The sequence below is a fragment of the Cotesia glomerata genome, unplaced genomic scaffold (assembly GCF_020080835.1).
Source record: "Cotesia glomerata isolate CgM1 unplaced genomic scaffold, MPM_Cglom_v2.3 scaffold_15, whole genome shotgun sequence".
NCBI lineage: Eukaryota > Metazoa > Arthropoda > Insecta > Hymenoptera > Braconidae > Cotesia > Cotesia glomerata.
Window position 1 is genome coordinate 452,565 of NW_025401886.1, and position 15,465 is coordinate 468,029.

At 34.7% G+C, this 15,465-nt stretch overlaps 1 protein-coding gene across 5 annotated transcripts in view; it reads right to left on the reverse strand.

Moving 5' to 3' along the window:
- The window catches only part of LOC123273866 (Golgi-associated plant pathogenesis-related protein 1-like), a 298,986-nt gene extending 286,145 nt beyond the window's left edge, over positions 1-12,841 (reverse strand). For 4 of the 5 annotated variants that reach the window (XM_044741339.1, XM_044741340.1, XM_044741337.1 and 1 more), the window contains exon 1: positions 12,574-12,841. Coding sequence is in view for 1 of the 5 variants with exons in the window: in XM_044741342.1 (XP_044597277.1) it covers positions 12,574-12,585 (12 nt within the window). In the remaining 4 variants the exon portion in view is untranslated. The remainder of the gene's footprint in view (positions 1-12,573) is intronic. The other variant, XM_044741342.1, reaches the window with a different exon arrangement.
- Positions 12,842-15,465: the final 2,624 nt, after the last annotated feature.

Sequence of the window (15,465 nt, forward strand, 5' to 3'; positions counted from 1 at the left end):
AGTGACGGCTAACTTTAATATCATATAAACTATGTGATAATAAATTATGTGATGATAAATTATACCACCGTAATAAGATTATAATTAAAAAAAAAAATCCCATTTTCTTTTTAATTTTGTATTACCTGGTTTTACCAGTTTTTTTAGATTAGCCGAGGAATTACCCGCAAAGAGTAAATTTACCCGAAAAACGGGTAATTACCCGCACATTGGCAGCACTACTATAGACAAAGAATGCCCGTATTGTCATGCTTTGAAATTCAAAAATGAACCAGCTGGGATGTGTTGCGCGTCAGGGAAGGTACAACTACCTGTAATTGAAACACCACCGGAACCATTGAACGGTTTGCTTATCGGCACAGATCCAGATTCTAACGTGTTCCTGTGTTCCTTTGGAACATTCAACTCGGCCAAGTTTATCATAAAATAGGCTCATTGCGGCCAATGCCAAACGAACCACATAAATTTTTACAAATCTACTTTATGGGCAGCGAGGACTCCGGAAGCACACTAGCCAATCGGATGAATGCACATTATGGCTACAATAACCTTAATTCATTCTTTGCTAGACGCATCGTCAGCGAGCTGGATGCTCTATTGAATGAGCATAATGAATTGTTGAAAATATTCAAATCCCACATGCACAAATTAGAAAGCGATAATCACGCTATTGTTATTAATCCTGATAAAACACCAGCTGGAGAACACATTCGTAGATTCAATGCACCTGTTGCTGACGACGTTGCTGGAATCATGGTTGGCGATCGTACAGGTGCACAAGGAATTGTGATTCGTAGGAGAAATAATAATCTTCAGTTCATTGCTGATACACACCGTTCATATGATGCTCTCCAATATCCGCTAATCTTTTGGAAGGGACAAGACGAATATAGCATAAATATTAAACAACGAGATCCCGTATCAGGTACTTTATTTATTATGAATTTGATTATTACACTTTTAACAAAACAATTAAATTATTAAACGCAATTAACTTAAATTAATATTTATGAATATATTATTACAGGAGCCGAAACAAACAAGAACGTTAGCTCGAAGGATTATGATGCGTATAGATTGATGATTAGACGCGGGCTGAATAACGTCATTCTACGATTTCGAGAGCTTTGTCAACAATTCATGGTCGACATGTACACGAAGATAGAAGGCGAACGACTACGATACTTACGATATAATCAACTCAAGCTACGTGTGGAAGAGTACATTCACTTGCGAGACGCTATTGTCAACAACACCGACGCCAACGAAATTGGTAACTCTGTCATTCTACCATCATCGTACGTAGGCAGTCCACGTCATATGCAATAGTATATACAGGATGCTCTGACTTTCATGCGCGAATATGGGCAACCGTGTTTATTTATCACGTTCACATATAATCCAAAATGGCCAGAGATTACATCTTTGCTGTTGCCTGGCCAAAATGCAATACATCGTCATGACATTACAGCACGTGTGTTTAGACAAAAGCTGAAGTCATTAATCAATTTTATTACTAAATCACATGTATTCGGTTCCACACGTTGCTGGCTGTATTCGGTTGAGTGGCAAAAGCGAGGATTACCTCATGCCCACATTTTGGTTAGGTTTATCGACAAAATCCGTCCTGAAGAAATAGATAATTTAATTTCTGCAGAAATTCCCGATCCGTCTACTGATCAATTGCTGTTTGATATTGTTACAGCAAACATGATTCATGGCCCATGCGGTACTTTTGATCGTTCATCGCCTTGCATGTCAGATGGAAAATGTACAAAAAATTTCCCTAAAGATTTCACTAAAGATACAATCACAAATGTCGACGGATATCCAATATATCGTCGAAGGAATCCAGATAATGGCGGACAATCATTTATTAAAAACATCAGCAACACAGGCATTGATATTGACAATCGTTGGGTCGTGCCATATTCGCCCCTGCTGAGCAAAACATACAATGCTCATATTAATGTTGAGTTCTGCAGTTCTGTGGAGAGCATCAAATACATTTGCAAGTATGTCCATAAAGACAGTGACATGGCGGTGTTTAGAGTGGAAAATACCAATGTGAATGCTCCTCCAGTAAATAAAAACGATGAAATAACGCTCTACCAAATAGGTCGGTACATCAGCTCCAATGAAGCTGTTTCGCGTATCTTTGGTTTTCCAGTTCATGAACGGGATCCAGCAGTTGTTCAGTTAGCCGTTCATCTTGAAATGGTCAGCGTGTATATTTCACGAACGAGACAGCGATTGATCGTGCTATAAATCCACCAAAAACTACACTCCCTGAATTTTTTGAATTGTGTAATCGTGCGAATGATTTTGGTGCCTTTGCACGTACTTTACTCTATTCACAAGTACCACGCTATTTGACATGGGCTCAAACAAAATAATGGATACCCTGCAAGCAAGGCTCACCAGTTGATGCATGCCCCAATTTATTCAAATCAAACGCCTTGGGGCGAGTATTTACAGTGAATCCAAGACAGACTGAGTGCTTTTATCTTCGACTATTGTTGGTTAATGTTACTGGCCCATTGTCATTTCAAGATATACGTAAAGTGAATGGGCAACAGCATACAACGTATAAAGATGCATGCCTTGCACTCGGCTTGCTAGAAGATGACAATCAGTGGGAATGTATGCTTGCTGAAGCAGCATTGAACTGTACAGCAATACAAATTCGTCTACTATTCGCTATAGTGTTGAGTACATGTTTTCCAGCCCGAGCAGAGATATTGTGGGATACTCACAAAGATTTAATGACTGATGATAACATTCAGCGACGATATGTACAATGAAGCATTGATTGCTATTGAGGATCTTTGCATTATCATTGCCAACTTACCACTCAGTCATTTCGGTATGAATTTGCCAAATCGAGGTGCAACTGATTTAATGAACACTGAAATGAATCATGAAATGCAGTACAATACTGTAGAAATGGCGGCGATTGTTACTCGCAATGTCCCACTAATGAATGAGGAACAAAGAATCATTTACGACCGCATCATGCTCGCAGTTTCAACAGGACAAGGTGGGTTCTTCTTTTTAGATGCACCAGGTGGAACTGGCAAGACATTCCTTATTTCGCTAATTCTCGCCAAAATACGATCCAATAATGGCATCGCATTGGCCGTTGCATCATCGGGCATTGCGGCAACTTTATTGGATGGAGGCAGAACAGCTCATTCAGTATTTAAGCTACCACTAAATATTCAAAATAACCCTGACGCAGTGTGCAACATAAAAAAACAATCGTCCATAGCCACAGTGCTGAAACAGTGTAAAATTATCATCTGGGATGAATGTATTATGGCACACAAACATTCGCTTGAGGCGTTGAACAGGACATTGAAAGATATTAAAAACAACGACAAACTATTTGGTCGCACTCTGTTAGTCCTTTCAGGTGACTTCAGACAAACACTTCCCGTCATTCCACGTTCAACATACGCTAATGAAATCAACGCCTGCTTAAAATCATCGACATTGTGGCGTAATGTTGAAATAGTACAGCTGAAAGTAAATATGCGCGTTCAAATGCTTCAAGATCCATCCGCTGAAACATTCTCAAAACAACTCTTAGATATCGGCGATGGAAAAGTCACTATAGCTGAAACTGGAAACATAAAATAAGCGAATGATTTCTGCACAATCATTGATTCGCAAGATGCTCTCATTGAACAAATATTTCTCGATGTACACACGAATTACATAAATCTCGAGTGGCTTGCAGAAAGAGCAATGTTAGCTGCAAAAAATGTGGACGTTGACATTTTAAATCTGAAGATACAACAGTTATTGCCAGGGGACTTGGTATCATATAAATCTATTGATACAGTTTGCGATGACACTGAAGCTGTAAATTTTCCAACAGAGTTTTTGAACTCACTAGATTTGCTAGGCATGCCACCACATAACTTACAATTGAAGGTTGGATCTCCAATTATTTTGCTTCGTAATTTGAACCCACTACGGCTATGCAACGGTACGTGATTAGTCATTAAAAAATTAATGAAAAACCTTATCGAAGGCACCATTTTAAATGGCAAGTTTCGAGGTGAAAATATATTGATACCACGAATACCTATTATACCCACAGATGTGCCGATTCAATTTAAGCGTATTTAATTTCCGATTCGATCGGCATTTGCAATGACTATTATAAATCCCAAGGCCAAACAATGTCTGTTTGTGGCTTAGATTTGAGCACACCATGTTTTTCACACGGACAATTGTACGTTGCATGCTCTCGAGTGGGTAAACCATCAAGTTTGTTTGTATTAGCTAAAGACGGGCTAACAAAAAATATTGTTCACGCTGCAGCATTAAGAGATTAATATTATGTAATTAATTAATTATATAAATAATTATTACTTTTAATAAATTAAAACAATTAATGTTTGGTGTTTTGTTATTTTTAAACAACATTCCCTCATCGTTCACAGTGCTCCAGGCCTTTTTCACTTATATTCCACATCCTTATACACTTCCAATAAGTTAGTAATTTTTTTTCTACACTAGAAATTCTCTAGAAATTATTCACATGGCAAAACAACGTTTGCCGGGTCAGCTAGTAATTATATATAACTATACCTAATTATACATAATTATATAGGGACATTTTTCATTCATAATTATGTAGTATAATGATAGATAATTTTTTTTACCGGGGCGGGTACATAGTCTGATTTACTTATATCAAGGCATATATAGTCTGATATGGCCAATTTCCATATCAGGCCTGATATGGACGGTTTATATCAAGCCTGATATAGTCTGATCAGAAAATTTTTTCACGGGTAGTGGCCTTTTCTATGAATTAACTTCTGTGATGTGTCTTTGGGAGTAACCGGTGCCTTGGTTTATGACGTCAACCAGGGAGACGTTTCTGTGAATGAATTCTTCTTGAATGAAGTTTTCTTCGAGACATCCTTGTTATTCTTTAAAGCCAAACCACAAGCTGTTTCGAAAGACCTAGTGTTCCGTCGTACGATTAGTTTTATTAGAAAATTTTTAATTAATTAAATAATTTCATATTTTTTTTATTTGTATATTCGAAAATTATTATTTAAATCGGTAAATAATATAAATACTATATTTTATTTTAAATTCAAACCCGTATTTTTAAGTATTTCATGTTATCTAAAAAAAAAAAAAGATTTATTCATTTGTTTAATTTTATTTATGGCTGTAAATTTCCCAGTCTAGGTATTGCAATAGCAGTCTAAACAATTTTTTTTGCTCCTTTTTATTTTAGTTATTTTCTAGATTTAGAATAGAAAATAAATTTTTAATGGTAATTTTTGGGATATTTTCTTAAATAGTTTTTAATCTGCTTATGGTCATAAATTTGATACCTGGGTTATATTACTTTGGGTTTTTACTTTTGGTAAATTTTGTATTTTTAATCTTTTTATTGCTAACTAAGTTTAGAAATATTTTTGTAAACGTATCGCCCATCCAGGTAAAAATCTTAGCATCCGTATTCCCTTTCCTGCTTATTTTTCTAAACTGCATAGCTGGCAATTATCCCGCCTCCAAATTATTTCCTGGTCAACTATTCGTTGCCAAATATTCCTACTCCTAATTTATTCTACTTGTAATTGTAACGCCTAGTTTTTACTCTCCTTGTAATAATTTTTGTATTTTCTCTAAGTTAGTTATTCTTACATACTTTGTAGCGCACAGTCGCATTTCTTTACTTTAAATAAATTAAAGTTAAACTCAACCTCATTGTTTTAACTTAGTGCAACATCTATTATTAGTCTTGCATTTATTAATTGTGAACTAAACGTTTTATTCACAATTTATTTGAGTAACTCATTTACTTGGTATAAAATATAAGCTTTAATTTTATACGTAAAATTTTATATACTTGCGGTAAACCAATCGCGAGTCAAAACACCTAGCTAGTTGCCTGATTTTGCTGTGGATATTCGATCAGGCCTTGATATAATCAAGCAACCCGCCCATTTTCATGTCGAGTCGCTTAATTAGAGTTTGGTAACTAGTTCCGTTAGGTACGGAGTTGATTCTTTCTCGATGAGTGGAGAAAGAAACAATTTGGCTTCTAGTTCCTGAGGAAACTCTGCTTGTCGTCTGCTCGACATCCATTTCCAGTAAACACTTCAATGTAACATCAAAAAAACATTAAAACACACACACACACACATAATGGGGTAAAACCAATAACTTTCCGTGTTCTGAAAATCTTTGATTTTCCTAGCGGGAAGTTAGAAACGTTTTTTTCTGAATTTCGATGAAATTTTTAGTCTGACCAGTTCGCACTAGATTCTCTAAGTAGTTCAAAAAATTGTGTTGAATGTCGTAAGCCGCTATAAAATTGGTTGATTCATTCCAATTGTGGTTTGAAAATTCAAAAAATTGTGTTGTATGAAACTACCATCATACTTTTGAGCTCGGAGAGCTCAAAATAACACGAATATCATATTTTTAAGCTCGAAAAGCTCAAAAACGAAATAAGTGAAATGTTGAGCGCTTAGGTATGGAGTTAGCGGCAGGCTGCAGGAATGGTCTTCAGGGTCAACCATTTTCCAAATTTATTCAATCTAAAGTTCATTTTAATTTCAATTTTTTCGAAATTCGAATTCCTTCAACATACTAGCATAACAACATTATGAAACTTGATGTAAAATACTATTAGTCTCGTCAATGACAATCATGGAACTGTTTGAATTATTTCTAATTCAATGTTTGTTAGTGGCAACACTAATGTTAGAAAATTATTTTTCAAGTAATTGCGCAATATTTAATTGAATAAAATTTAATTCCTTGATGCAAAATCATAAGAAATTATAAATTTACTCATTTGACAGTTTAAAAATGTAGAGTTCATACCACATAAATTGAACACGGTATTTTGTTATAATTGTCTCAAGAAATTTTGACTTCACTCAGGAAATATTCAGTCATCTTTAGTATATTCTTGGTCCAAAAAAATCACCTTTGAGTCATGATTTTTTTTTGCAATTTATGGAAACATTGAAGCATAGACAAAAAAAATTTATATCCCACATGTACTTAATTTATATGTATTTTTTTCAAGAACGTGAATAAAAAGTTTTCTGTATGTTTGCTAATATGTTAGATATATTCATTAATATTAGGGAATTATAAATTTTTCTGTTGAAAACGGACTTAAATTTAACGCCTTAAATCAGCTGTTTTTAGTCATTAATTGTAAAGTAGACGTCGTATCAAAAAAGTTCTATCTATATATATAAAAAAAAATTGCTGAGCGTTAGTCTCGCTAAAACTCAAAAACGGCTGGACCGATTTTCAAAATTTTTTTTTTGTTTTGTTCGCTATAGTTCAAGGATGGTTTAGAAAAATAAAAATTTTTGAAAAACCCGAAAGTTCAGCTAAAAAAATCGAAAATTGTTAATTTTATATCTGAATCACTATTGTTACACTTGAGCCTCAAGGTTGCAAGAGTGTACCAAAATTTTTCAATACGTAGAAAGATACGTACAAGTATACTGCAGAGTTATATCATTTACCTACATTCAGTTTGTAGGACATAACCACAAATCTCAAGGAGAAACTCAAGAAAAATGTTTGTCATTACTTTTGTTTTGTTCGTGTTCATTTTCATATTGTTTATATCTATCTATCTATCTATATATATAAAAAGGAATAGCTGTGCGTTAGTCTCGCTAAAACTCAAAAACGACTGGACCGATTTTGATCATTTTTTTTTTTTATAGGTTATAGTTCAAGGATGGTTTAGAAAAAAAAAAGTTAAAAAAAAAATTCCTAAATATTAAGGGCCAGTTTTCAGCCCCGGGTTTAAGGATTTTATCATTGTGAATATATCTATATATAATATAGATATATAGATATATTCACAATGATAAAACACTTAAACGCGGGGTTGAAAAACTGGCCCTAAAAAATCAAAAATATCAAGTAACATCAATTGTTCCCTGCTTCACAGCAGTATTTCATTTGTCATCTAGATAAGTCTATCTATATATATAAATGAATAGCTGTGCGTTAGTCTCGCTAAAACTCAAAAACGACTGGACCGATCTCAACAATTTTCTTTTTGTTTTGTTCACTACACGCAAAAAAAAATTGGGGCTGCCACATGATTTTCATGTGACTGCCACATGATTTTCCTGTGGCAGCCACATGATTTTGTCATGTGGCTACTACATGATTTTGTCGGTATCAGGCGTTTTCATCCTCGAACAAAATATCCCCGACAAAATATCCTCGACAAAATATCCCCGGACAAAATATCCTCGAGACAAAATATCCTCAGACAAAATATCCTCGTGACAAAATATCCTCGTGACAAAATATCCTCGTGCCAAAATATCCCCAATAAAATATCCCCGGACAAAATATCCCAATAAAAAATATCTCCGACACGATTATTCGCGTTTGTGTTAGTTTATTATCGAATAAATACACACAAAAATCATGTTAAAAGAGCGCAACACGATTACCCGCGTTTGTGTTAGTCTATTATCGAATAAATACACACAAAAATCATATTTCTTTTAATTAAATCCTCCATCTTTTTTGTCATACAATCATATGTTAGTTCCCGATAATTCGTATTTTATTAGGGATATTTTGTCGGGGATATTGTGTCACGGGGATATTTTGTCGCGAGGATATTTTGTCACGAGGATATTTTGTCGCGAGGATATTTTGTCTCGAGGATATTTTGTCCGGGGATATTTTGTCAAGAATATTTTGTCCGAGGATGAAAACGCATGGAACCGATTTTGTCATGTGGCTACTACATGATTTTCATGTGGCTGCTACATGATTTTCCTGTGGTAGCCACATGATTTTTTCATGTGGTTGCCACATGATTTTCATGTGACAGCAACATGATTTTCATGTGGCAGGCAATACTATAATAATAGATAAAACAACATTAATAATTATCATGATGATTACAATAATAATAATCGATATTATTAAGAGAATAAGAAAAATTTTGTGGCCAGTAAATTTTAATGATAAAATGAGTTTTTATGGTTAAATTTGGTATCATTAAAAAGGTCTTGATCTGGAGTTGTGCCTATTCAAGGTTTCATATCATTCTCACTAATAGTCAATTTATTATGATAAGAATTAAGGCTGCATGCGAAAATGCTCTATCTCTAGATACATAATTAAGAAATGATTTTGCATCTGGTGAACTATTGCCATTTTTAAAGATATAAGCTCATCCTGACATTACACTCATCGAGACCTTTCATTTGAGTACCCACATCAACTTTTCATATATTTATATATTTTATATATATGTATATATGAAAAATATATCAAAATGCATGTGGGTACTCAAATGAAAGCTCTTGATGAGTGTAACATCGGGAAGAGCTTACATCTTTAAAAATATCAATAATTGAGAAATGACCTCGTATCTCGTAAACTATTGACATTTTTAACGATATAAGTTTATCCCGATGTTCTACTCATCGAGACCTTTCATTTGAGCACCCACATCAATTTTTTCATATTTTTATATATATTATATATATTATATATAAAAAATATATCAAATTGCATGTGGGTACTCAAATGAAAGCTCTTGATGAGTGTAACATCGGGAAGAGTTTATATCTTTAAAAATATCATTAGTTGACAAGATAGCAATGTCAGTACTTAATTATTGACATTTTTAAAGATATAAGCTCTCCCCGATGTTACACTCATCAAAAGCTTTCATTTGAGTACCCACATGCATTTTGATATATTTTTTATATATACATGTATATATAATATATATAAATATATGAAAAATTGATGTGGGTACTCAAATGAAAGGTCTCGATGAGTGTAATGTCGGGATGAGCTTATATCTTTAAAAATGGCAATCGTTCTCCGGATGAAAGGTAATTTCTTAATTACGTATCTAGAGATAGAGCATTCTCGAATGCAGCCTTAATTCTTATCATAGTAAATTGACTATTAGTGAGAATGATATGAAACCTTGATAAGGCACAACTCCGGGTCAATACCTTTCTAATGGTACCAAATTTAACCATAAAACCCATTTTATCATAAAAATATACTGGCCACAAAATTTTCCTTATTCTCTTAATAATATGGATTATTATTATCATGATCATTATTATTTTTGTTGTTTTAACTGGTATTATAGTATTGCCTGCCACATGAAAATCATGTTGCTGTCACATGAAAATCATATGGCAGCCACATGAAAAAATCATGTGACTGCCACAGGAAAATCATGTAGCCGCCACATGAAAATCATGTAGTAGTCACATGAAAAAATCGTGTGGCTGCCACAGGAAAATCATGTGGCAGCCCCATAGAAAAATCATGTGGCTGTCACAGGAATGTATCATGTGGCAGCTCCAATTTTTTTTTTTTGCGTGTATAGTTCAGGGATGTTTTCGAAAGAATAAAATTTTTGAAAAACCCAAAAGTTCAGCTAAGGAAATCAACAGATCTAAAATTGAGTTTCGTTTAATAACTTGACAATATTCTAATCGTACTTCATGCAGCCAGTATTTATTCTTTATCGAAGTAGATGAGAGTTTAAAGATTGATAATCGCTGTTCGAAAGGTGTAATAAAATATATTGTAGGTGATACCAAGTTCACCGGGTCAGCTAGTACCTGATAAATTTTGATCAGTCGATAACATTAAAAAAATTAGGAAAACGGTTGACCCTAAAAGCCATCCTTTCAACTTCTCGCTAATTCCATACTTAAGCGCTCAAAATTGCACTTATTATGTTTTTGAACTTTTCGATCTCAAAAATATGATTTTCGTGTCATTTTGAGCTCTCCGAGCTCAAAAGTCTGATAGAAGTTTAATAAAACACTATTTTTTAAATTTTCGAACCACAATAACTTTTGAATGAATGAACCAATTTCCACGCGATTGACAGCATTCAACGCAGTTTTTAAGCCTCATAAAGAACCTTCGAGTTTGAATTGATCGATCAAGGAATTTCAAAGTAATTCCTAAAAAAATCTTTTTTCAGTTATCTTTCGACAACGATAACTCACGGACGGATCAAGTGATTTCGACCGGGCTGGCGGCGATCAATGTGGTTTTTTGATGTTAAGAGCTGATTAGTTTTTGGAATCGATCGGTGAAGCCGTTTAAAAGTAATTCCAAAAAGACCACATTTGAAAAAATTTTTTTCGTTGTCAAAAAATGGCATTCAAATTACGTCAGTATTATATACAATTGTGACAAATTATTGATGTAAAATAACGACTCTTAAATGGTATCGATATACGTAGGATCGTAACTTGTTACTGATATAAATGTATAATGTTAATAGCTGATGACTGAAAATTTTAAAGTTGACAACTAATGTAATAATTTTTCTTGAATTAAATTTGATAATAATTAAATTTTGTAAATAAGAGTAAAGTAAATTCTGTGTGTGTGTGTGTGTGTGTGTGTGTGTGTGTGTGTGTGTGTGTGTGTGTGTGTGTGTGTGTGTGTGTGTGTGTGTGTGTGTGTGGAGATATGTGGGTTATGTGTGTGAAATTTGTACGGGTCATGTGAGTAAGTTGCAGGTAGTCTTGGTTTACGTTGCGTTCACTAGGCTGAGGCTTCTGTAGCCGGGTGTTGTTATTGAGCCCTCGTGCACTGCGTTCCTTGTACGGGGTATGTCGTCGGGTGGTTAGGTGTTAGTTTTTGGCTCTGGATAGCCGACAGTTAGGTTAGACGACCTCTGTCACATAGTGCGTTCTTTGTGCAGAATAAATTTTGGATCTGGTCAGCCGACAGTTAGGCTGTAGTTTTAAGTTAATTATAGTGTGAGTGAGTGAGTGATAAAACTTGTTAGATTTGTGGTTATTGATAAATTTTGACCATATTGTTAATTAAAAATTTATTTATTCCACAGCACCTTTCTTCACTCTCTCTACCCTAAGATCTGTGCTCTGGACCGGTTTCCGGGAAACCGTGATAATAAAACTGGTGGCGCCCTTTTTGTTTATTAATTTAGCTTTCATTTAGTTCATTTTATTGTTTCATTTTTATTAAGTTAAGGGGCCAAATATGCAGTAACAAAACTGTATTAAATTACATATAATACTGATTAGAAAAACGTAAAACGAAAGTATTTAAGGTAACGAAATTTGACTTCTTTGCTATTGAATATTTTTTAAACTTTTGAATTCCTTCTCTTATGAGAATTAACATTGTCAATCATTTTGGATTTTTTTCTCTAACCAGGAAAATTTCAAATAGTTCGTTACAGAAGATCTTAAGAAATCAAAAAATAAAATTTCCAGAAATTCCTATTGTATAACAACTACCAAACTAGGTAATCCATAATTTTCTAAATCAACTCAGACCTTAACGTTCAGATACAACATTGATTGCGAAAATTGCTTGGGAGAATCGCAATCCAAAATTTTGAAAAGATTGTTTTACTAATAAAATTATGAGATTCTCGAACTCGATAATGTGATGTAGATCGAGTTATGGGGTTATTATTGATGATAAAATAGTTGTACAACACGAAACGACTCAACATCGATTTTTTCGAGTATTTATCTAAAGCAATGATGAAATTTTATTTACCTGCGGTGCCATTGTTAATGGCCGAGAATTATGCCTCTGTCGATAAACATTGTGCCAACACAAACATTCTGTAATAAACTCACTATCCCACCAGTTTGTTTCAAAGTCACTAACATCATAATAGATATTTATTGGACGACTCAGTAGAATCTAGAATCAGAAAATAGATCCAAAATGTTTATAAAACTTTTTTCACAAGATCACGCCTTATAATGAGAAGCGTTTGAGGTAATGAGAATTACTCTACTCTTAACTTCTCAAGATGCAAGTATACATATATCGAGAAAAACACTTTTTCCTGAAAAATAATAAGATTAAATATAATTCTTTGCACTGAACACTCTCAAATAGTAGAATGCGGAAAGATTTTTGGTATTAGAAATCAAATTCTTTCTGATGCTTTTCAATGCTTTTGTTTAATCAGGGTTGTTAACACAAATAAAAATTAGGAAAACGGTTGACCCTGAAGGCCATCTCTGCAACTTCCCGCTACTTTCGTAATTAAGCGCTCAAAATTGTAATTATTACGTTTTTAAGCTCGAAGAGCTAAAAAATATAATTTCGTGTAGTTTTGAGCTCTCCGAGCTCAAAAGTCTGATAGAGGTTTGATAAAACACTACTTTTTGAATTTTCAAACCGCAATAACTTTCGAATGAGTGTACCGATTTTCACGTTGTTGGCGGCATTCAATTTCCACAATAATTCAGTCGGAAAAATGACCCTAAAGGCCATCCCTGCAATTTCCCGCTCATTTTATACTTAAGCGCACAAACCTACATTTATTACGTTTTTGAGCTCTTCGAGCAAGCGAGTGAGAAAGATCGAGAAAGAAAGTGAGATAGAGCAAACGTCGCATCACGCACCGTGCCATGGAGCGAAAGGTGGGAGAGAGCTAGTGAGAGATTGAGAGTAAGGGAGATCGAGAAAAAATACACGCTATTAGTTGATGTATTCGTTAAGTAAATAAATATTAGAACTTTAGATGGCAATACATCAATAATTGATGTATTGTTAAGTATAGTCAAAACTGCATGTGATTACTTTCCAGAAAACTATATAAAACTCTAGACCTTGGTAATTAAGTAGTTGAGTATCGAGTGTGTGCACAGTGAGTTAGTCAGAGAGCTAGTTCTAAACGAACAGTATCGGATTATCTTAGTCTACCGAAATATTTCTTATACTTATTGCTAGTTGTAATTCTATCATATTATATTTAAATAAATACTGTTATTATAATTATTAATTCCACTGAAGCTTAATTTAATAATAACAGGTTATGGGCCCAGATTGCGCAAAACAAAAAGTGAATTAAAAGTTGCCACGTGGAAAATCAGAGTTAGCGTCATTCGTACCAAATACGCGGGAAAACCGCTTTGTTGAGTCAGATACGCGAATCATAAAATGGCGACTATTAAAATCGATCCGCTCACTGCTGATAATTACGACACGTGGAAAATACATATGACTGCAATTTTGAAGAAAAATGATATGTGGGAATATGTAACTGGTGCAATCCGACAACCACCAGCATCAGATCGGGTAAAATTGGCAGAATGGACAAAACTGGACAGCAAGGCGGAATCAGACATTTTGCTAGCAATATCAAGTAGTGAATTAAGACCATACGCAAATTTGGGATCATCAAAAGCAATTTGGGATAAACTAAAAGCAAATTTTGAGTCACGTGGAGCAACACGTATATCCACATTATTGAAGAGGTGCATCACGACAAAAATGAATGAGGGTGATGACCTGAGAAAACACGTCGCGGATTTTTGTGAAACGGCCGAAAAATTGAGTGATGCCGATATAAAAATCCCAGATCAAATGCTCGTAATGCTGTTACTAGGCAGCCTACCAGAATCATACGTAGTTTTCAAAGAGACCATCGAGTCACGCGATGAATTGCCAAAATTAGACGCGCTAATAGTGAAATTACACGACCGACGAGAGGGACAAATGGCCGACGCACCAAGCCCACAAGGTGCCATGTATTCGAGAAAACCGAATACGACTCCAAGAAGTCATAATTTCCACAAGGAAGGGAAACAAGATCAACCACACAAAAGAAAAATTAAGTGTCACCGCTGCGGGAAGGAAGGCCACATTGCGAGGGAATGCAGAACGAAGCTGCCAGGACATCATAAGCAAAAATTTAGCGCCAATAAGACTGAAAGCAAAGCTGCAAATAACGAGGGATCAAGCACATGTTTAAACATAGCTGCAGAGGCAGTATACAGCAACGTGAGTGACAAATGGTGCATTGATAGTGGTTGCACTAGTCACATGTGTAACAACAGAGAGGCATTTGAAAACTACAAGCACGCCAACTCTGAGGTAGCATTAGCAACTAATTCAAGTACGCAAATCACAGGAACGGGAGACGTTCGATTAATGGTAGACAATAATGGTAATCATGAAATAAAATTTGAAAACGTGTTACATGTGTCAGACTTACGAACGAATTTATTATCGGTGGCTAAAGCAACGGATCGTGGTTTCGTGGTAACATTTCGAAAAAATTACGCGTTGGTGACAAAAGACAATAAGGTGTTTATGCGCGCAGATCGTCAAGGAGATTTGTATTATGTACGTAAAAGTAAAAACTGTGTGAAAAACGTGGAAGTAAAAAATAAACTAGACATTATGTTATGGCATGAGAGATTAGGCCATTTGAATGAACGCGATATCAAAGAAATGGTTAAAACTGGCCTTGTACATGGTTTAAAAGTAAACATAAATGAAAAACTTCCAGAATGTGAAGTGTGTATTAGTGAAAAACAAACACAATTACCGTTCGCAAAAAGTAAGGATAAACGTACACAGAGTCTATTGGAAATAGTGTATAGTGACGTATGCGGACCGATGAGGCACGCGTCAGTTGCCCAAAAA